Source organism: Thunnus maccoyii, chromosome 17 (genome assembly GCF_910596095.1).
Source record: "Thunnus maccoyii chromosome 17, fThuMac1.1, whole genome shotgun sequence".
NCBI classification, from domain to species: domain Eukaryota; kingdom Metazoa; phylum Chordata; class Actinopteri; order Scombriformes; family Scombridae; genus Thunnus; species Thunnus maccoyii.
In genome coordinates, this window is record NC_056549.1 from 22,281,948 (window position 1) to 22,305,507 (window position 23,560).

A 23,560-nucleotide genomic window follows, 5' to 3' on the forward strand; every position below is an offset into this window, starting at 1 on the left:
CAGTGCTGGATGAGGGTAATGATGATATTTAGTTCCAATACATGTAAACATGCTTTTTAGAGGGAGTTTAAAGGAAGAAAACGTCTGTGGTTTGTGTTATCTAGAGAAAAAAAAACAAACATGTTGACATCAGAACTAATCATTTTCTATCATTTCTTTCAGCCATGCTCAACAGCTTCCCAATAATGAGCGTAACACAGGCGAGCTGGTTTCTGTCTCCGGCTGTGAGAACAGTTAAAGTGCAATCAGGTGAATCAGCCTGATAGGAGGAACAATGGGAGCCTGAGGCAGTCATAGTCCAAATCCAAGACCTCTACCCTTTCCCCACTCACTGGTTACTCACTGCAAGATGCAATCAGACAGCAGCTCTACAGGAGAAAGTGTAGTAAATCCTCTTCCCTCAGACTTAAAGTCAGCTGTCATTATTGTGTGCGAGGGACAGAAAGGTAAACGTGAGACACTGACTTGCTTGCTCTTAAAAAGTAGAGATCAATACAAATTTAAAAAAAAAAAAAGCCTCTAGACACAAACAAGCATTTCTCAATTTCCTAACAAAAACACAAGAGCACCACAAATCGATAACGGCATTTATTTATTTCATAAACTTTAATACTGTGATCACTGCAAATGTCTTTTTCATACCTTGAACATTTTACAAAGACAATGGATCTGGGATTTAAACAGTATTTGTATTCTGTAAAACGTATGATATCTGTGTGCTTTATCTCGGAGTCAGAGCTGATCGCTTTACTTTTAGGTTTGTTCTTCCACCCGGAGGAAAACTAAACAGATCACGACACAGCGGGTTACGCTGTGACTCCGAGCTCGGTGAAACCTTCCTCCTCCCTGATGCAATCACTGACCTCGCAAGTTTGCCAGACTGAAAACAAGCATCCCTACAATACAAACAACATCCAGCCCTGCCCTTGTCTGATCAGTGATGCCTGAGGAAAAGAGACGTTCTCATTTTTTTTTTTTTTTTGTTGTTTTTTTTGAAGTGAATAAATTCGAGCACCTTCCTCTTGCTTGTCAGGAACTGCACTGGCAGGAAAACTACGGAGCAACAAAGTACACCTATACAAGATTTCACAGGAAATGGATCGATTCACCCTTCTTATCCAAAACCTGTAAACTCAATCATTTATATAAAACATTGTGCAAAGGTTCTTAACAGTAAAAGATATTACAAAATGGAACATCTGAACATTCACATTTCCCATATCCCTCTGAAAAAGCAACAAAAAACACAGCTGAGGAAAGAAACAAAAAAAAAAAATATATGCACTGAAAATAACAACATTCGCACTACATGAACTGGATCAGCGGATTTCTTTGTATAAGGTTGACAACTGTATCTGACATCCAACTTAATGGCAAACATCAGTCAAAAACGTATCAGGAACATTTCTGCCTACATGACTCATCTTTTGTGTATGTTTTCGATTCAATTTCACATTATTGGATGACTATGGAGGCGAAAATGCAGACTGCTTTTCACAACTGGCCGACTTATTAAACTGTTGAAACAACCAAATCATCTCACTGAGTAAATACTTCAGCTATTGACTGTCCACTGGTGTTGTTACTGTCCATACAGACCCACGAAAGATTCTTAAAACAGAACCATGACTTCTTCAGACTTGCTTTTTTTTTTTTTTAAAAGATACCACTCAGTTCTCTGCAAAACTGCAGAGCTGAATGAATATGTCAGAGTAAACATCACATTTCTTTAGGCTTGTTTATATTCTCTTTACATTCAGACCGGGTGCCGTTGTGCTATACGCTGCAGCGTTTTTTTAATTGCATCAATTCAAAATGCAAACTTACTTCAAGAGATTCAAAAACTGGGAATTCTTTTTTCATCAAAAGGGCTTTGATGGTAGCCCCGACACTCAGGTTGTAGTTTCAGACACCTGGCAGAGGAAATAGTTTTGTTTTAAGTAGCTTTGAGATTTGGGGGAAACTTATTTTTCCAATTCTCTCTTATTACAAGGGCCAACTGGTTTGAAAAACATACTGAACGTAACTGAAAGCGATGAGACACACACACACACACACACACACACACACACACAGAAACATTTCCATACACTTCACACACACTCTCTCCCCCTCTCTCTATATATCTGGAGACTGCTCAGCCTGTTTGTGTTCAGAGCAAATATTCATCTGAACAAGAGAAAGGCTGTTAGTAACACAGAAGCCTCGCAGCAGATTCCCCAGACAAACATTTATGAGGCGGGGCATGCGATATGAACTTGATTAAAAATCATAGGTGTGTGTGTGTGTTAGCAGGTGTGTTTATTTTTCAGGATGAAGAAGAAGGAGAGCTTTTTCCCTTTCATCTGTTCCCCAGGTGCTGTTTCAAAGGCACGTCCCCTGCTCTGCCTGGGAGTAAATGACCAAAATAAGTGACTGTAGGCACGGCTGGATAGACTGATGCACATTCACACAATGGCAACACACACTGCCACTGGTACAGTAAGGTACTGTATCTCCCTTTTGTCATGGGGTTTTTTAATCTAACCATATAAGTGTTTTTTTTTTTTTTTTGTTGAATTACTTTAGGAACTTGTCAAAAGATCCTCGTGTTCTCAACAAAGACTGAACCTGAGGAAAACTATAGATGTTAAGACATTAAACACAGACAACTCACACACACACACGCACTTGTACACACACACACACACGTACGTACACACATACGAGTATACCTAAGGTCTGCTCCTTTATCAAAAATCAAACTTTGATTGTCTCTCAAAGCTGGCTTCTGATTTTTTTTCGTCCTGTCCTGTGTTCATGTGGCCTCCCGGACGATGTCTGACTGATTGCTGAAGAGGCATTGGAAAATACAGAGTGACTGGCGGCACATTTAATACTCATGACATTTCCACTGGTCATCACTAGAGGGCACTGTAAGCAACACGACAGCAGGCTTGGGCACCACAAAATACAACATAATACAGAATAAAAAGCATATAGTCAGGCTTTAGCCGGAATTAAGAAAGAAAGCCATTTAAATAATATAGCTAGTGACCTTTTGTCTTGAGGAACTTAACACTGATGTCAGTTGTACTGTACGAATAGAACAACTTATTTATTGGAATTATAATACAAGGAAATAAATTAACCTGGGAAAAAAAAAAAAACAAGACCTTTTAACTTTTCCCTCCCAAAAAAAATGTCTCTGTCATTTATTATCAGCTGGCTCTCTGTATTCCAGACAGTGGGATGATGAGTGGAGTCCTCGTTTTCCTTCTTCTCACGGCAGGATGTTCGCTGCTTTAGTGGAGAAAGATGGAGGCTCTTGTGCAGCAGAAATCAGTATCTTGTTAAGTGTAATCTTGATTTTTAAACGTATTTTCCCCACATCAAACTTTCTCTCCCCCTTTTTTTTTTTTTTTTTTTGCGAGAGGGAGACAGGACTTCTTCCTATTGCTTTTAAGACACATACAATTGGGATGGACCAAAGCACTCTGGATATCAGTCTTGTTTTATGGCACCGTTGCCGATGGCTTTTAAATACACTCCTCTGTCGGGTGTTGGTTGTTGTGCTGTAGAGACAGATAGGATTGTTGTAATCCAGTTCTGAGTGTCACAGAGGAGAATAAATTAAAAAAAAAAAGAAAAATACTGTACAAATCCAAGTTTTCCTCCTGTGCGGAGGCAGATCAAACCTGCCTCCATGTTGGTGGCTGAGAGACAAACAGCCATGATGACCGTTCAAGCGGTCAGAAGAATCTCACAGCAACTTTGAGGAGAGAAAACACAGGTGCTAAACTTCTCCGTTTGAAGGAAATGAAAACCCTTCCTGTGCTCGGTGGTCTTGTGGCTTAATGTTGATTTATTACTCTGCTCTTATAGGTGTGTATGGTTGTGTCACAACAAAGATTAAGTAGCTGTGCTGGCAGATTTGCTGCGTACCTGTCTGACTCTGCTTGGCACTTCAGAGACTTCCTCTTTTAAGTCACCTGGGTGTCTCTGCTACCCTCTGCTGTGGCGGGTTTGATTTGGCACAAAAGACTCACCTTTCAGAGAAGCTGGGCAACATTTGAAAAAAAAAAAAAAAAAAAAAAAAACAGAACAATGAGGAAACACAAAAGGTCAGATATCTACTGTAAGCTGTCCTAAAAAGAGAAGCACATCCACTGAGAGAACATGTCTGGAGGATGAGGAGATCATTTATGTTCATGGTGAAGTTGACTTCTTAAGTGAGAGCAGGGAGGGGAATAAGCTTTCCCTTTGTTGGCAATTTGGCGGAAAGATTTTGGCACAGCAAGATGAGAGAAAGATCAATTCAGCAACCTTCTCGTGATCCCATAGGAGAGTAGAGGACATAATCTGATAAGCGACACTCATTTTTCTTGAGTCTCATCCTGAGTAGTTTAACAGATGGTCTGTGGAGACTGAGACAATAAACCCCCCCTGATGTTTGAAGCCAAATGGAAGGTGGTTGGAGGGTTCAGCATCAGAGTAATTGAGTCCAGCAGCGGCCGAACTGGGATTAAATCTCCACTTTTCTTGTGCACGGTTTCTTGTCAGTGTAGATTCCCCCGGTGCCTCTCCGTCCAGACTGTGTGGTGCTGATGTATGCATTTGTGTGCGTGTGTGTGCGTGTGTGTGTGTGTGTGTGATTTAAAATGTGCAGGTGAGAGTCAGTTCATGTCTATGGTGTTAAAGACCCACTCGGTGAACTTCTTGAGCTTTGCGGCGGAGGTCTGCGACTCTTCCTGCAGTCTCTGGTTGTCCTCCCAGAGCCTCTTGATCTGAGCCTGAAGCCGCACCTTCTCCTCACGCTCCTGTGACATATGGAGACAGCACGGATACGATTAATAAATGAAATCAGTTATTAAAAAGTTAAACATTAGAATGAATGTTTCCAAACTACAAAGTAGAATTAAGAAATTGCTCAACACTCAGGATCAAACTTAAGCACATTAACGGGTGAAAATGTTTCACTGTTGAGAGGTTGGGCTTGATTACAGGTAGGTGAACAGCTTTTCAGTGTAACGATATGAATGAGCTGAAAACAACTCAAACCTTCAAAAGGAAGGACTATAGCAGAAGCAGCCCTTTCAAGCATCCATGCCCGTTAGAGAAAAAGGTGACAAAGCTCAACGATCACCAAAACTGGATAAATGAGGACTACAAAAACAACGCCTGATGCTAAGTTTATGGATCTATACTGTCTGGGGTCAAAGGAGACACAGGAGCAGCTGGAATAATTGTGAAAGGAATGTTGGCATATATTGGGCAGTGTAGCACCAAGTAAACATTGCAGAAACACCTCAGCTACACCTTGTTGTTGACTTTCTTCACAGTCACAGTTCACTGAGGATCCTTTCATGTATTCGTGCCCCGATGGTGCAAGAATTATTTGATGCTGGGGAGTCAGCTCGGGTTAACATTGGTGTGTAGAAAATATCACACACATCTCAAGCAAAAAAATGCATCCCTGAAAGTTGCTTTTGAGCCTTTTTGATTGAAATAAAAGGGAAATGACTGAAATCTTTACACAGTGTGTGTGAATTAGAAACCATTTGTGTCCATTAATTTAGAAGTATGCTTAGAAAGATACACAAGCAAACTTGAACCGTTCCTGAGGTGACTTGAAGTACAAAATAAGATTGAGTGATTGAACTTTAGTCAAAGTCAGCAGTTAATGTCGATGAGCAGCAGAGCGTAGCCGAAACAACAGTGGCAGCGCTCGACTGCTGACTTTGTATTTTCTATTGAATACAAAATATGTTTTTACGCCTCCTCTTCCCTGTTCCACTCTATGCAAATGAAGCGAAGGCTTTCATTTTTCATCCCTGAAGGGGAACCAGAAAATAATGCTTTATAGCAGGATGCAGAGGAGGTAGTGTTCATGCAGACAAAACTTACTGATATGCCACAAGGAAATTAATGAGAATTCTATGCATCCCTGTGTGAGTTTGTACTGTTCTGTTTATGTATGTCATGTTTGTGTGATTTTTTCCCACCTTCTTCAGGTCCTCCTGGAGCATCTTTACCATGGCCTCTAGTTTAGTCACCTTCCTCTCCAGCCCTATGTGACCCTCACTGTGGAAACAAACAGACATTTAGTATTCAGTACTGGGGAGTGAATAACACCCATATAACACCAATCAAAACAAAAAGAAAAACACATGAGAGAACTCACTGGATTCATCTGAACTCTTTTTAGAAATACTTTGATTAGATTTAATGTTTAAATACTTAACTATATTATATAGAATTCCCTTAAAAAAAAAAGCAGATGGGTCATGTTTACACTTTCTCTTGTTTAGCTGCAAAATGAACAAGCTGCAGTCTTGAGGCCATTTAATATGTTTCTTGTTTATTTCTTGAGTGTGAATCTATCTCTATCTCTATTACTACTATGCCTGTGATCATATTGACGTTCAGGTATTAATAGGATATGGTGTTACCTTGATGAGGGCCGTGACAGTGGAGCAGGCTGCAGCTCTATGTGGGGCTGCTGAGGACTGGAGGCACCGCTGCTTCGGTGGTTTGAATCCCCAAACACAAAACTTCTCTGGACTGGAGGGATGGAGACATGAACATAAATCAGCAGGTTGAATGAAATGCAGAATTAAGACAAAATAAAAAAAATAGCTCAGAGGCCTCAAGGTGACAATGCAGGTAAGAATGTTGGTGGTGTAACATACATATATACATGATGAAATGCTATTGTACAGCCAATTTGTTATCTTAACCTTTATTTGAGAGTCAAAACATACAGAATTATGTAAAGTTAAAGTGAGAGTATTTGGCCATACCATAGTGTGTGTTTCTCTCGCTCTCAAAGGTATTAGCCACATCTACCAGATGTGTCCACTCAAGGGGGCTGTCCCTGTCTGAAGATGGGAGAGGCATCAGCTCCTGAGGGAGGGGTCCACGGTGACGTTCCACCAAATCCACCAATGACGTGTCAGATGCTGAGAGGTCACCTACAAACAGAGTTCAGTGCTGCATGAAGTTCTTGACAAAACTTTGTTTATATCAAATGTATGAGCATTATGTATTTCTGTAACATGAAGAACTGCTCAAAAGTAGAAACAAGCACCTAAAATATCTTTTCCTTTAGAAATGACACACAAGGCCTTACTAAAATACCGATGTGTATTTGATACCTACACCCTCCCTCCTCTTTCTTACCGTGGAGTTTTACTCCCAGCTTATAGGAGGGCCTTCGCAGGGGCACGCCGCGGGTGGTGGGTGAGCGTGGAAGGGTGGAGCAGCTGAAGAGAACGTCGGCTCCTAGTGCCGGTTCAGCCACTGAGTCGCTCAGGGGGGGAAGGCGCTGGCCGCGGTAAATGCTCTCATCCGACAGGGTACGATGGAGTGAGCGACGGCGGCTGGGAGACTTGCCTGGTGGTGATTTGTGGGAGTGCTGTACAGAGATGTAATGTTGACATTTACTGATACGCAGATCTGATGTAACTCCTGTGTAAAGATCAGGTGAATCCATGCTACTGTGTGTGGGAAACTCTCTACATCTAGGTTAAGGTTACTAAAACTTTATAGCAGTTATTGTATAATGGCTACATTTTATGAGAGAAAAAGGAGCAGTGACAGCTGAACAACCTACTGTTTGATTATTTCTTTAAAACACTGGCAACAAATAGATGGCAAATTATTGCCTGATTTTAACTTAGATATTTGATCTTTGCTCACACAGTTAACGCCAGTAAAGGAGAGTCGTATGGGAAGGAAGGAGGGAGTCAAACCAACAATGAACTCATTCCACTTACAGTACAGATACTGTGTGTTTATCCAAAGCCTGACATGTTGTATTCCTCTGTGCAGTAGACCTCATTGTTGTCCAAAAATGATTAAAAACACATCAGTGAGACACACTGCTGCACTGGGTCACATGTTCCTTTGCCCCCAGAAGATTGTGATTAAAGTTGTTTGTTTAGAAATGGATCCAAAGAGCGGATGAACAGTGATTAAGGCTGTAACTCTCAGGAGAGAGATTCTTTGTATGTGCAGACAGCCGCTGCACGTGTGGAACTCCAGTTCATATTACAGAGCTTTGCTGACTCATTTTGCTGCATATCACAACCTCTTGACTTTGTGCTACATTATAAATTTCTCAAAGAACTTCTGTACACAGTCAAGAGGTTGTGATATGAAGCACAACAAGCTAGCGAAGCTTTGCAAACTGCAGCACGTTCCCACGCATGCGCAGTGGAACCTTTCTACTGACCATTACAATCTTGTTGGTGTTATTTTTTTGGAGTCGTTTCTAAACAATGGTAACCACTCTGTGTGGTGAAAGAAGATGTCATCCAGTGCAGTAGCACAGAGGAATAAGATATACACCCACAATACTTGTAAGTGGGATGAGTTCATTATTGGTTTGACTCTGAACATGAGATTTACGCCGTTGTTATTTAACTTTACTCACCTGAGAAGCTGTAGAAACCTTGTTCACAGAAGTTAAATGTCTTGTAATTTTAGGATAGTCCCTTCATAATGTTTCAATGGACAGGTTGTCCCTGTAACAGGATTCACAAACATGCCTGTAAATTTACCTTTTCCTTATGTCTGCGTGGTGGTGGAGGGCTGTCTGGGGCACTGTGCCTCTTCACATCTTCTTCCATAGTAGATTTGGCATGAAGCTGGGGAGAATGCATATCTCTAAGTGAGGGCCTGGCTGCCGGTGTGGGAACAACATCCCCTCCACTCTCTCCTGGAGACTTCCTACAACAACACACATAGCCAGAAGATTAAACAACCAAAGCCATTAGATTTCATTATAGATACATATAACATTGCTTAAGTGTTGCCACTATATTTTAATTAAACATGGATGAATAATAAGGAATAAGGAAATTCAAATGCAATTTGCATTCAGTTACTGCATCACTGTTAAGCCTTTAGTGTAATATCCTCTTCAGCCACAAGGGGGTAATCAAGTAGTACGCATATTATTTCTACTGATAGACATCAGTATGAGTACAGTGAGTGGACAAGTAATGTAATCAAATGCAATTGTATATACGAAAGGCGTGTTCTATAAATACTAACATTTCAAGTTAAAAATAATCATTTCTAGAGAGAAATGCTGAGATAACAGATGTCAAACACCAGCTATTGTGCAGTTGAGCAAGGTGTTTATAACTCAATACATAAAGTTGAGGGATTCATTAGAGACAGGTTTAAGGAAAAATGTTCAATATTAATGCGACATAGCCAAGATATCCTCACTTTTTCTCTTTAGTATGCTTCAAACTTCAAAAAAATCTGGTTCCTACATTTCCCATACTGCAACTTTCACTGGACCCTACCTGTCTGGTAAATGCCCACACCCCAGTTTATAACACAAGATTTCTGTTAAAAATTATTAGTCTCCAAACTGATGACATCACTATGACATCATCAGGGATTATTTTTTCAGACAGTAAGGATTCAACTGTTTTCACAGGCTGAGTGCTAGTAATTGTCCTCTTGTTTCCTTTTGTCTTTCTCCCCCTCCATCCTTACTTGCGTGTGTCTCCAAAGTCAACAGAATTGATGGTGGAGCCGGGTTTCCTCCAGCCAATCAGGTACTTGGACTGTGCTCCCTGGCGAGGATAGAAGCTCTTGGGCCCGGGGGACACTGAGGACTGAGATGAAGGGGAGGTGGCTGAAGAGGAAGACTCCTCTCTGGGGGAGCTATGGCCTGAGTGCCTGGCACTGAGGGACCGAGGTGAGAAAACAGAAGGGGGGAAATGAGAGGGGTTGTTCATGACAGCAATGCAAAAAACAAAACAGCTTGAGGCCGATGTAAACTACATGCAAGTATCATAATCTCTAGTCTGAAAAACATCTCAAAACAATGTGATCTTTATATTGATTTGAGGAGAGAATAGTTTAAGACCCTTAGGAAATAAATTTTGGCCTTGGGCAAAGCATTATGTGACACATAATAGTGTAATTTTTAATCTAGGAGCCCAGCAGGAACAGGCTGTTCTCAAACCTCAACCGTTAAGAAAACACTGGAGGCACCCCAGTGGCCTAATGGTTAAGGCACATACCACATAACCACAATATCCCTGGTTCAACTCCCAGCTATAGGACCTTTGTTGCATGTCATACCCCCATCTCTCTCCCCCTGTACTTCCTGTTTCTTTCCACTAAATAAAACCGTCAAATAAAGGCAAAATGCCAGAAAACATAATCTTAAAGATCCCCTCCAGACCGGTTTTAAGATGTGGATAAAATACTCTAGTGTGAATAATAATTTGGGTCTGCTGTGTTTTTTTTTTTCACAAAAAAAGTTCAATTATCTTGTTAAAATTCCTAAAATTACGTCTTTATAGATTCTCTCAAGAATCTATAAATATGCAACTATATTTCATTCCAGACATTTTCCTGCTGGACACAAGATGTCTCCCACTTCATTGTAAATATCTATTCTCAGTGTTATTGCACTGGAGGCTTCAAGCTTCCACATGACACTTGTGTAAATAGAAGATTGGACCAGGATTGGCTCCAAACTAGTTGTGATGTCATATATCATGCTTGTAGGCCCGCCTCTTAAAAAATCAGATTTTCAATGAGCTCAGAGAAACTTTCCACTTTCAGCAGATGAAATGTGAAAACAGCCTTCTAGTGTCAAACTCTACACATACATCAATCTGCACAGTGAAACATCATCATACAGACATGACAATAAGCAAAACTGTCTAGTTGTGAATGAGCCCTCTCTCATTCCCCCTCACCGCCACTCTGACAGAACACATATGTAGCCTAAATGCTGGACAGATGATGCCCAGGTCATGAACTGTAACTCTATCTGAGCGGGTGAATTAAGACATGCTTAAACGAGAAGGCTGTGGCACTGGAGTTCTCTCAGCTCTAAACACTAGTTCAGCTATGAAAAGTTGGACACGTGTTCCACATTTCCTGAAGCATAATGTGGAGAGATAAGAGGGAGTTGAAATTACTCCTGTGCCTGGTTTCCAGGAAACTCATGTTGAAAGGGAGGTGGTCTAGTGTGTGTTCTTCCCAGATGAAGAAATATTGGCCTGAGTTATGAGAATTGGCAACATGTTGCAGAGGTCATGCAAATACTGCAATGACAAATGACGAAGTGGAAGAGGTCAATGAAATGAAATACACACAACTGTTTTTTTAAACCATTTCTCTTCTTCTAGGATGTATTCAGTTGTCTGTGTGGGTTTGGCTATTGGTCAGCTGCTTATGCCTGTTAAGGTGATGGTGGGTGCACTTCAAACCCGACCGGCATGATACTGGTTTGTGTCAGATCAATGTGGTTTTTACTCCACTTGAATGCTGCACACAAAACGACACATGACGTATATGCTGACCTGAATTGATGGCTCTGTAGGAACGTAAGGAAAATACCACATGTACACAAAGTTGTCATAAATAATACATACTCATGATGAAATATCAGGGATTAAAGCGAGAAAAGATTTGTGGGCCTGAAAAGTTGTCCAAGAGAAAATGTGTACAATGTGTTGAATGAAGTATTATATAAATTTCTCTATGCCTGAGATCAGGCATGGTGCCTGAGAACTTAAAGCCCTGAAACATTTTTTTACACAGCTTGTCATGGCTGAATCCAAATAAAAGGGTTGTGTGTCTTTCACAATACAAACAAGCAGTACAAAGATCTACTGCCCACTGCTGTTTGATTATCAGCTAATAGAGGTTCAATGTCATACCTGCAACCTCATATGCCGCCTGCACACCATTTAACCGGGTTTCTCTGCCACAAGAGCTGGTTCCCAGTCTTTAAGGCCTGTAACCCTTAATAGCCAGGCAATACCTACCCGTGAACACTCATCATAGGTTGCTTATGTTTATTAACTATGAGCAGTTCAGCCAAAAAGTTATTCACTTATGAGACTGTTTCATTTAAATTGCTTTTCAGAGTTGTGAGGAGCTGCAACTATCCAGCCTTTTTCAAGAAAAAACAGAAATAACAAGCATAGCAAAAATGTTCTTATTCTTTATTAACTTGTTCATCACATCACAACCCCTCAGATTTATCTTGCAACTCCATAGGGGGTCCCACCAACAAGGTTTGGAAAAACTTCCTTAAAGCATAAAAATTGTATACTGTATCTTAAAGCTTTGCATAGTCACTCCAACTTCTCCTTCTCACACAAACACTTAAATATCACCAAAAATACACAAACACAGACCTTGAGTGTGATCCAGCATCACTCAGACTGTAGGTGCTGCTGTCTCTAACGAGGAGATGAGTAGGTGGGCTTCGACCTGTCCCGTCCAGACTCCTTTCTCCTGGGGGGCCTGGGGACTCGGCAGCAGCGGGTGACCTCTCCAGCATCCTGCGACCTCCCTCGGTGGGGCTGTGCCATGGAGAGGCCGACCGGTCCCTGCCTTCCCTGCCCTCTCTGCCTCCACTGGGAGCCAGCAGGGAGGTGGCGCTGCCGTGATGAGAGTGGGGGTGAGCATGATGCGAGGCTCCATAAGAGCTGGTATCAATGCCGCTGTCGGCTGAGGCGCCCTGAAGGTAGCCTCCTCCTCCCAGGCCATTGGGCTCTGTTTCACCTTGGTCTCCACTGGAGCCTCCACCCGCCCCCATTTCGTACCATTTATCGCTGTCGCTATGGCCCCCGCTGGAAGCTGTGCTTGATAGAGTGTTACTGCTAGAGTGACCGGAGTAAGGCCCGTCCGACTGTAGTGAAAGAAAGAACATAAAGAAAAACATCAAACTGTGTTGTCAAAGTCCTGATGGAACTCATCTGACAGGTGTAAAGCCTGACCTGGCTGCCCTTCTTCGGGGACAGGTGGATGACCTGTTCCTGCCTCTGGATGCGAGGACCTCCAGAGTAGCCTTGACCGGACTTGGAGACTGGCGCCTCTGCAATAAATAAGAGAAATACACACAGTTGGAGTTGGTGACAAACACATGCACAAACCCTGAAGTATAAAGAGATGACTTGTTGATGATTCAACAAAGAAGTTGTTCCCCGCTCTGCTCATTTATGTGTATTTTGCTACTACAGCAGTCATGCTTCCAGGAGGCTCATAACGCTGACATTGTTTTCATTTTGCCTCTGCTGTGTCCATGAACAAAAAACCCACATCACTTGTCATCAAAAGCAACGCACATCAAACGGAAATTTGTCCCCATATGGTCCCTGCTGGCTTTATTTGTTCTAGGCAAACTGTACCGCATGAGAGAATGTGTGTGTGTGTGTGTGTGTGTGTGTGTGTGTCCTGAAGCGAAACTCAGGGTATAAATGGGACTGTTGTGTAATTGTCTAGATGTTATGCAACAAGACATACAGAGTAGGCAGCTAATGACCACAGCACCATGAGAGCGAGAGCTGAGGGAGGTATCATAACATCTGCTGGGGTGAATCTAGAAATGTAGAGGAACCCCCCCCCCCCCCCCCCCCCCCCCTCCTCCTCCATATCTCACTTAGAATATTCATTACTTTGCATAGTTTTCTCTGCACAGCAGCCCAGAGCGCTCTCTGCACTAATTAGAGACGGTTGCACGTGTGCATGCCTGCTTGTTTGAGTGACTGTGCATAAATATACAGTATATGTGACTAGTCTCCGTATTGGATATTTCATGACAAACAAAAAGCAATTTACCAGCATCTTGGGTTAATATGTACACTAAGAAATAGAGCGAGTGCTGTGCTTAACGGTAGAAACAACATGCAATCTTCTTTATTCATTCATACTGTTTCTATCCCGCTGCATAAATTATTTTCATACAAAGCCCTACATAGACTACGTTAATGGTTAAGGCAAAGGCTGGAAAATCCTCTGCTGTCTTGTTTGAGTGTGTCAGGAACTGAGAGACAAAAGTGAGTATGCTGCCCTCTGTGTGACTTGTGTTATTTCTGGATGAAGCACGGCCACATCACCATTGCTGAAGACTAACGGGTCAAGGGGTAAAAAAAAAAAAAAAAAAAAGAGAGGAAGAGGGAACGACAGAACCCTAAACCACAGAGACTGCATAGTGGACTATGAAGGGCTGGACATTTGGCTGACTTAGACTCAGCTGGCCCAGCCTGAATTGTCCCTCCCTGACCAATAAAGACATAAGTGCTATAAACAACCACAAATGAGAGACTAAGGCCTTTCTCTGTGATTGTGGCGGACAGAAACAGGTTCAGGACATGACTGAAAGTAGGTTGGTCAACAATCAACCAAAGCAACATCCTGCTGGGAATCAAAGGGGCAGTAGAGGAGCATGTAGTTTTCTGTGGCTTTCAGTGGCCGAGCTGGACGAAAAGAAGAAAACTCCCAAAAAACTGTTCATGGGAAAATACTCATAATTAAATGAAAGACAATGTACGAGAGGATAAAAAGATGAATGAGAGGCAAATACGAGCAGCAGTGGCGAATAAGGAGCGGACCGGAGGGAGGAGGGGGGGGGGTGAAGGAAAGCCACACAAAGAGTAGGTTGGCCAGCTGTGTTGACAGGAAAGAAAGGAATTTCTCCCCCTCCCTTCCTCCATTATTAAAACTTATTGAGAAGAGAGAAAAGTGACAGAGGAAAAAATACTGCTCCGTACTTAAATTGAGATCACAACATCATCCTTTTCCCTCTTTCAATTATTCTTTCCTTTTTCTGTTCCTCATTATGTCCCACCTTCTTGTCTGTTTGCAGAGACATTAAGACCTTCTCTCAAGCTGAGGAGGAGGAAGAGGAGGAGAAGGGGTAGAGTAGTGGTGCTTAGGAGGTAATGTGTGTGTGTGTGTGGCAATGCTGTCAGAGTTAAAATCTCTGCGACAAAAAAACTGTCTCCGGCGGACGAGGTGCGCGCACACACACACACACACACACACACACACACACACACACACACACACACACACACACACACACACACACACACACACACACACACACACACACACACACACACAGGCTCTTCTGGATACCTGTGATTTCAACAGATTTAGCAATATGGATGAAGAGGCTTTTTCCTGACATTTTCCCTCCCTTCCTCGTTATTTAAGAGAGCAAGAGTTAAGTCCTTCACATTCCTGCTCGCTTATATAAACACACATCCGTATGTACGCACACACAACCACAAACTGATGTTTATCTTTCTCTCTTGTTATTAGTTTATTTCTACTATTTCTCCATAAGTTATATTTCACCTGTTGACCCTCGTTCGACTCCTCCACCGTCCTCCATTCTCGACCAGTTAGGAGTGGACTTTCCACTCGACCCGCCCTCTCCGACCACCTGTCTCTCTGCAGACATTGGAGAATGGCGGCTGCCTGCGAACCTGGTAAACGAGCACACAGGCGAAAAACAACAACAACAAAAAAAAGACTGTCAAGATTACAATCACAGACAAAGACACACAAATGCTATCACCCAACTACAGTAATGCCATACACTGGTACAGCTGTCAAACTAAAACATTTTAAGCAAACTTTTGCTAAACTGCAAAAAAATAAAATCTGGATTTGGCAAATTTGCTTCAGTTGAATTGAAACAAATAAGTCAGTATCCTAATTGTAAAATAGACCTCCATAGAGATATGCCCTTTGTAACATTATCATTCATCAACTCAATGATAATAATTACATAAATAAAATAACAAAACAAAGAGTGTCAAGGCAGAATACATTTTTTTTAATCATACTGAGTGAAGTTCATAAAAATGTGTTGCTTCTGTTCAGCTTTTTCTGATTCACTACATCATAATCTGCATTAAACGTGCACTGATCTCTTTCTTACTGCTCAGGCATGGACTTCTGTCTCCAATGGGCAGAGCTTCCGGAGGTGTCACTGGAACAAGACAGGTTGCTGGGAGAGCTGCGATTGTGAGGGGAACGACCCAACGCCAGGGAGGAGGCCAGGCTGTAGCTCTCACTGCCTGGAGACATCCTGGTGTATGTACGTACACGCACGCACACACACACACACACACACACACACACACAGGAACTGTAAGAATTTATGAGCAGATGGAACTGAAGGAACTAAAGGAACAAGAAATAAACAAAGCTAAGTATTGTAGAAGCAAAATGTTCTAAGTTGTTCCTTCAGAGGAAATTCCATTGACTGCTTCTATGCAGCCCGAGTTCCCACACAGTCTGGATGAAAAAAACCTCATGAAAACTTAAAAGCCTCTGTTTAGAGATCTACTAAATACCCAATGGCTGCATTTTGTAAGCTTATAGACACAATAGCTTGCAGAATCTATAGTTTTTGGTTTTTTTTTTTATTGTCAGAGGTGAAAATGGAAGCTGCAAATATTTATCATTTCACATGAAAAAGAAAACTTTCACAGATACCAATGACTCAACGATTATTTCACCAGCTGCTGAGTTCTGGCCTTCGAAATCCACATTTTCCTATTTGTACGCTCTTTCACAAACCACTCCCACTCTCCCTCTGATATAAATGTTATATTCCACTGATGTGTGTTAAGAAAGGCTACAGGCTCCTACCTCTTGGTGTCGAGGGGTCGGCCGTCGCTGCTGACGCTGCGTGGGATGACCGCGCCCCTCTCCAGCCTCTCAGCTGATAGGGTCTTCCCCACCGAGCTACCCAGGCTGATGGCGCGGTTGGGTGTGTGGGGCTGTGGCGAGGCAGTCAGGGACTGCTGAGGGCTGCTGGACGTCCTCTGCCACTTGTTGTTGTTGCTGCGGAAGGGGAACTTGTATTCGAAGGAGCCGCTATCGCTGCTGCTGCCCTTGTATTCGGCCACAGGCATGCGATAGAGCTCGGAACAGCCCCTGTAGAGGAGGACGGAGGTTTAGTTTGAGTCTCTGTCAGTGAGGGTTAACGGGGGTTAAAAAGGTTTAATAAGATTTGGGATTTGTGACATTTTGAATATCAAGTGAATCAAATAAAAAGCACCTCTTAATAGCGGTACATCTGCTGTTTTATCTTAATTGGCTAGATGCACTGGCATTTTATTAGGTCTCTTAAAGTAACGTGACTCCTGATGAGGGCCAGTTAACTCTTGGCTTGTGCTATCCACTGACAAAATAATCCTCTTTAAATGTCCTTCAGAGCGCACACCATTTAACTTCTGGTATGAAATTAATGCACTGTTTTGTTCATTGTGACTCCAAAATAATAAGCAAATCACCATATTAGTAAACAAGTGCTTTTAAGAGAATTCAAATCTCTGGTCCCACTTACCTGCGTGGAGTGGCATCATCGTGTGGTGGGATGATAACGACGCGCACTGTCACTGAGGTCCGCAGGAGGTCAATCATCTGCTCGTGGGTCAGTGTTGCTACGGCAACTTTGCAGATTTCTACCAATCGGCTTCCCTGCCGCAGTCCTGCTTGCCATGCGTATCCGTATGGCTCCACCTAATAGTGAGACAATTTTGTTTTATTATAAACGGCAGCGGTGAGATGCTTCATTCACTCACTATCAAACAACATCTAACCTCCAATATCAGAGATAAGAAGTGAAAGAGTCTCCTTATATTAATTCATGATGTTCAATATGAAATTAATATAAAAATCTGTTATTCGACGGTCAACTTTGAAAGGCAATACACAGCAGCAAGACAATTTTTGAGTATATTTTCAGAGTTATATACAGATACCTCAGCCACAATGCCTTCGTAATTCACGTGGAAGCCGAGCTGCCCGAGGCCGTTTCGACGAAGCGTCATCTCCGATGTCTCACATCCCTTAGTCAAGAACTGAACATAGAGAGAGCAGAGAGATGCAGAGAGAAAGAACAGAGGAGTTACAACAATGATGGGAAAGGAAATTATAAAAAAAAAGAGCAAATGAGTCAAATAGTGAAGAGAAGAAGTGAACAGAAGAGGAGAGAGAGAGAAAAAGGAAAGAGTCAAATCAAGAAGCATTTTAATCAACATATTTATCTTCCACATCTTCAGTGACATTTGCAAGAACACAAAACACTATTTCTATGTATAGAATCAGGTGCTGTTTGGAAAGACTTAATAGAACACTCAGCAGTGTTTTGTGTATTATTTGATATGTGTGTTTAGTGTTTTCAGACAATTTCCACAACGCTCTGACAATTACTGAGATTATCTGTTTCTAAGGTTGGATGAAAGTGAATCAAAAGTAGATTTTTCAGATAAAATGCCAGTAAATTAGGCTTGCTACTTCAAAACTTCTGCATTGAATCAATAAGTCTGGAAAAGTGTAGGTCTGCATATATGTGCAAGGAGAATAGACATGTACACATGTTCAGTTCATACTGTATGTACACATGCTTCCTCTTTTTAAAATGTCTTCTTCAACTAAAGTGATCCTGAAGATCTCTAGGATTTATGGTCATAAATAACGATGAATTAGTGCTTCAGCACAAGTGGTACACCTTGCACTAGAGATGTGTGCACATGCCTTCTCTTGCTCTCTCTCTCTCTCTCTCTCTCTCTCTCACACACACACACACACACACGACAGATAACAGAAATGAAAGCAGGTGTATCTCTTGCTGTGACACTTTAGGCCGTGTTCACACAGAGATGCGTCTCTTAGAGGAAGCGCTTTTCAACTTCATATTTTTTCATGGAAGGACGCAACTCTTAAAGTTCAGGCAGGGTGGGTGAACACTGCAAAGAGGCCACCCTTCTTTTTTCAAAATAGTTGAATTTTTAAGGAGAAACAGCCCATCAAATTGCAAAGGGCAACAGATGAGATGACACAGGATCCGGTTAAATCAATCCTCATTCCAGACTTTTTTTTTTACTGTCCTCTGCAGCAACTGATCCCTCTCTCTCCCTCTAGTGACACGCCTGGTGGCTCCGGTGCGCCTTGCATTTTTCTATCTGAACGGGGCCTTAGCAAAACCTCTACAGAAGCCATGGTTTATTCACGCTTCCCTGTGAAGCGTGAATAAACCATGCTGCAGACTGGCACCTGATAGGAATTGTTATGATGCTCTCTGATGTTTCTGAATGTGTGCGTGGGAGTGGAAGAAGAAGAGAGTACAAGAAAAAGGGAATGATAAAAGAAAAAAATGAGAGAGAAAAGAGAGCGCAAATGAAAGAGACAGAAACAGAGACACGCAGAGGGAGAGAGAGAGAGACGAGCTCCAAAAAACGGGTGGCCCAAGGCCACTTCCCTTCCCCTCTCTGGCACCGAGGTAGTCCAAATGATTGAAGATTAACGTTAGATACATAAAATGCAACATGAAAGTGATCCACTTCTGAGCACTGAGCCAAATAACGATGTGTGTGTGTGTGTGTGTTCAAGTATGATTGTATGCTTGTGTGCAAATCAAAGATGCTGGACTCAATCCAGGTTACATAAATACATGATAAAAACCATCTCTCTCTCTCTCTCTCTCTCACTCACACTCACACACACACACACACACACACACAGTTTGAAGGTAGGGAGAGGCTGGGGAAATGAATGCTTTCTAAAGCACTGATGATTACATAAGAAAACACCTTTTTTTAAAACCAGTTTCCATGGAAACAGCTAAGGAAGAGCTAGCACCACTTCACTGTATGTGTAGGTGTATGAGCCATTAGGAGTATGTTGTCCAGAGGTGTTTCTGAAACTCTCTCAATAAGCCAAGACCAGTAATGAGACAGCAGCTTTGGCATGTAGACACAGAAATGTTGTCATTCTGGCAGACTGACAGAACAGTGAATCATAGGAGAGGCTGTGTGAGTTGGCCAGGTAAATAATCAATGGCAGCCAACAGCATTTTAGTCCATTGATTGAGTTACTACCACTTTTCTCTACACGAATGAATGTTTGTCACCTTTAGCCTTTCTTTGGTCTAGAGTCCTCCAACAACCACATGGAGTATGCTTTAATTTTGCAGAACCTGCAGTGTAACCCAGTTGGTAACAGGGACCAAAAATAATTATTGTTGATACAAACTACGGTATGTCATTCCTCTGGTAAATGAATTGGGCCCCAACTGACCTAATTTGATTTTGAACGTGTAGTTGCCATGCCTTCAGCTCTGACGGAAGAGGGCAGTCAGACCAGCAAATGTCAGTGATTGATAATATTATGACAATATGGCAAATAATTACTAATTAATCTTGTTATAAGTGAGGTCAGGTTTGCTAATTTTATCATCCATGTGTGTAATGTCCTAGTTTGTGTATCTTCTCACCTCCAGACGTTTGACCACCTCTTTGAAATCCTCAGTGTTATTACTGATACTCCTCAAGGACACACTTTCTCCCCGCTCGTAGAAAATCCGTAAAGATGCAGGGCTGCTCAGTGTCCAGCCAATCACGTCCTTAGTGGCACAGTTGAACACCACAGCCTTTGCTTCCTGGTCCAAGAGGATGAGAAAGTCGTTTGAGATGGCCAGAAGCGCCTCTAGTTCCCCTCCGGTCCCGTGATCCTCAGCGTGGACTGGCCAGGACACTGCGCCCAGGCTGCGCAGCTCTGCTCCTCCATATGGCCGGCTCTTCTCTTTTTTCTTGTGGGCCAATGAGATAAAAGGGAACTTTCCAGAGGGGTCAATGGGCGTGCTGGTGGTGTGCCGCTCAGCCAGGTCACGCAGGTACTCCTGCCGTGTTCGGGTGGCCATGGCACAGAACTTGTGAGACTTGTGGGCAGCATTTTCCGCATTGATGACTTTAGCCAGCAAGAAGTCCCGGAACACAGAAGACTTGGGGAAGGTCACATCCTCTGGGATTGGGGGTCCAAATGAAGGCACGTCTTTGGAACGAGTGACTGCGACACTGCATGGGGAGGAGCAAACAAGGAAGAGAAAATGAGGAAAGGATGAAAAATGGGAGGAAAGAAGGGCAGAGTTGATGGTTAACAAATCTGTTGTATTGGCCGTATTGGCCAACTATTTAGCAAATTTAGTGTGGGTGTTTTGTTCAGACAAAACAGATCTTTAGGCTAGATTAGATTAGATTAAGTGCTTTATTACACAGTAAATCAACTGGAAATGTCACATCCAACGCTTTAAGTATTTATGCCGTGAAGGTTTAAATGTTTTTTTAAAAAGTGATTCCAGATTCTGCAAAAGATTTAATGTTTGATATTAAGCCTCATGCTGTTTGCTCACTCAAGTATGGGAACGCAGAAAAAAGGCAAAATTCTTGACTGGTGAAAGTGCTAAAGACAGCAGAAAAAGTTCCTGTCTCCACCTTTCTCCTCTTCTTAAGATAATCTCTTTGGTTTCTGATATTGTCTGCTTCAAATTAGTCTTGCATGCTCTCATTTGAGAAGCCAAAAGGCCATCTTAACTATCTTAACCAAGATATCCATCTAAATACTGGTTCATTAAAACTACCAAAAACAATACCATTGTGTGGACACTGTATTTGCTGCCTTTTCCTTTTAACACAAAGTTAATATCGATATCCTATCCCTCCCTGTTTTAACTGCTCTCCACCTCCCCTCTCCTTGTCTCCTTTTTCCTTTCATTAAGTCCCTGGAATTGCCATCTGAGGCTGTTTGCCTTGTCTGGTATGTCAGGAACTCAGCTGGGCAGCAGTGAAGAGGAAGGAGAGGAGGATGAGGGGAGACTGCTATTCCAAATCTCCTGCCCAAAGCCCGAGAAAACACAGAGCAAGAGAGAAGAAAAATGTGGCTGAGAAAGGAAGACTGTGTGGGAGACTCTGAAAAGATAGGGGAATGACTACTTAGAGTAAAAAAACTGCATTTTTCCTTTGCAAGGGACAAACAGACTTTCAACCTGCCTCGTGGAATGTCTCTATGTCTGCAGCAGCTGAATAAAGCAGAGCACTTGCAGCACTCTGAAATGGCCTTTCACATGACCAAAAGAGCACTGTGTCTATAGATGGGTCACCTGTTCTAGTCTCAACTTCTTTGTGACCGAATGCACTCAATCACAGATCCTCTCTCAGGTGATAATTGCCAGCTGACAAGAGTGGAACAGTGGAAGTTGGAGCCCTCATCCCACACACTTCCCTGCTGACACGCATCAGCACACATGTTGACACCAGGATTAAATCGCTTTGTCTAATAAGCAAGTAAAGTCAATATGTCACCGACATATTTCTAAACATATCTCAGAGACACCCTGTCTTCACTGGAGACGTGTGGTGTTCAATTATACTAACCGTCAAATTGTTGACACCTCATTTCCCACCTTTCTTTGTTTGTGACAGACGGAGATAAGAGAGGAAACATTTCTGTGGATGAAATTACCTTGGATAGTGAACACATTTTTATAGTACGGTGCTGACAAATGAACACTGGGAATATCCTCCTAGTGCAAGAACTAAGGCAGAAACTAAAGATTACTTTCATTATCGATTAATCTGTTGATTATTTTCTCGATTTATTGATTAATTGTTTGGTCTATAAATGTCAGAAAATGGTGAAAAATGTTGATCACATCAAACGTCTTCTTTTGTCCCGACCAACAGTCCACGACCCAAACATATTCAGTTTACTATCATAGAATTTCTCTTTCTCAAATGTGATGACTCAAAATCATTATCAAAGTAGTTAGCAATTAATTTAATAGTTGGCAACAGCTAGAATGTCAAAATGTTGATTGCATTTCCCAAAGTAGCACATGTACTGAACTCTAATGGACAAAAACTGTAGAGAAGAAGAAATAGAGTAGAAGGTAGTGTTTAGGTGTCAGTGCATACAAACATGCTGACATTAATGTCCCCGCAGCTATTTACATGATGAAAATGATTCAAAGAGTTGTATAAAAACGGCATCAAACTGTCAGTTTATAGTTTATCTGATACATTTTAGCAAGTAAACGAGCCAGCGCATAAAGCATTGCCTTGTTTACTGTGCTGGATTTCTACCACATTTATGTCATATTCAAAAAAAAAGTGGAAGAAGAGTATTTTATCCCTGGAGGTTGAAAACCATACTTCCTTGGATATCTGAGAAGCTTTTATTTATGACTTTAAAATCAAGCACCAGAAACTTGATGCAGTGAGTACAAATTGTTGATTCTGTTAGTATGAATGTCAGAAACAATTTTGATCTTTTATACCTTGGACAGTAATTGGGAGATGCACTGATTGTTCCTTGACACAGACTTGTTTCCCAATTGGGACAAATTGGAGCCCTAAAAAAATCTGATATTTACTAGTAATTAGATGAACAGGTTGATATGAATGTCTTTCCCTAATCTGAAGTTTATACATGAAATTGTATTTGATGTATAAAAGTACCAACATGTCCTACCTTTGCCTCTTTGTGCTATTTAAATTACATTTAATAGGGAAATATACTACAAAGAAATTTCAGGCTATTGATCATTTGAAAAACAGATGTAAGCAGGTGTCATTGCAGTACATGTGTTGCAAACTGCATGTTTTGGTGATTTCAGGTTCACCTTGGTCCGGCTACATTGTGTAGAGCAGCTCTCCCTGAAAACTAGAAGTACTTAGAACACTACATCAAGTTAGATTAGTGTTTGATAAGATTCTATTGGTCTGGATTGAAAATGACCCAGAACTGCCCCTTTAACTAGCTTTCACCTTGCACCATTCGTATTACAATTGTTACTTGCGTATAATCAATCTCTGACAGCCCATACCCAAAGTAAGTGACAGAATCACGAAGCAATTTTCGCCTTTATTTCTGCAGATGACAAATGAATCATGCAGGACATTTCAGAGAGGAGCAGCTAAAGTGATTATAGGCAGGCTGAACAAAT

General features: G+C 41.9%; 1 protein-coding gene across 2 annotated transcripts in view; it reads right to left on the reverse strand.

Moving 5' to 3' along the window:
* Positions 1-575: 575 nt before the first annotated feature.
* sipa1l1 (signal-induced proliferation-associated 1 like 1) overlaps positions 576-23,560 on the reverse strand; it is a 97,413-nt gene continuing 74,428 nt past the window's right edge. The window contains exons 13-28 of one of the 2 annotated variants that reach the window (XM_042390326.1): positions 20,054-20,633; positions 17,541-17,639; positions 17,123-17,298; positions 16,423-16,710; positions 15,707-15,856; positions 15,118-15,248; positions 12,753-12,850; positions 12,579-12,664; positions 12,168-12,413; positions 9,496-9,687; positions 8,544-8,712; positions 7,162-7,396; positions 6,783-6,953; positions 6,432-6,543; positions 5,985-6,063; positions 576-4,799 (exon numbers count right to left, since the gene is read on the reverse strand). In XM_042390326.1, the coding sequence (XP_042246260.1) occupies positions 4,656-4,799; positions 5,985-6,063; positions 6,432-6,543; positions 6,783-6,953; positions 7,162-7,396; positions 8,544-8,712; positions 9,496-9,687; positions 12,168-12,413; positions 12,579-12,664; positions 12,753-12,850; positions 15,118-15,248; positions 15,707-15,856; positions 16,423-16,710; positions 17,123-17,298; positions 17,541-17,639; positions 20,054-20,633 (2,956 nt within the window). In that variant the 3' untranslated portion in view covers positions 576-4,655. Of the gene's footprint in view, positions 4,800-5,984; positions 6,064-6,431; positions 6,544-6,782; positions 6,954-7,161; positions 7,397-8,543; positions 8,713-9,495; positions 9,688-12,167; positions 12,665-12,752; positions 12,851-15,117; positions 15,249-15,706; positions 15,857-16,422; positions 16,711-17,122; positions 17,299-17,540; positions 17,640-20,053; positions 20,634-23,560 lie in introns of both variants that reach the window. The other variant, XM_042390325.1, reaches the window with a different exon arrangement.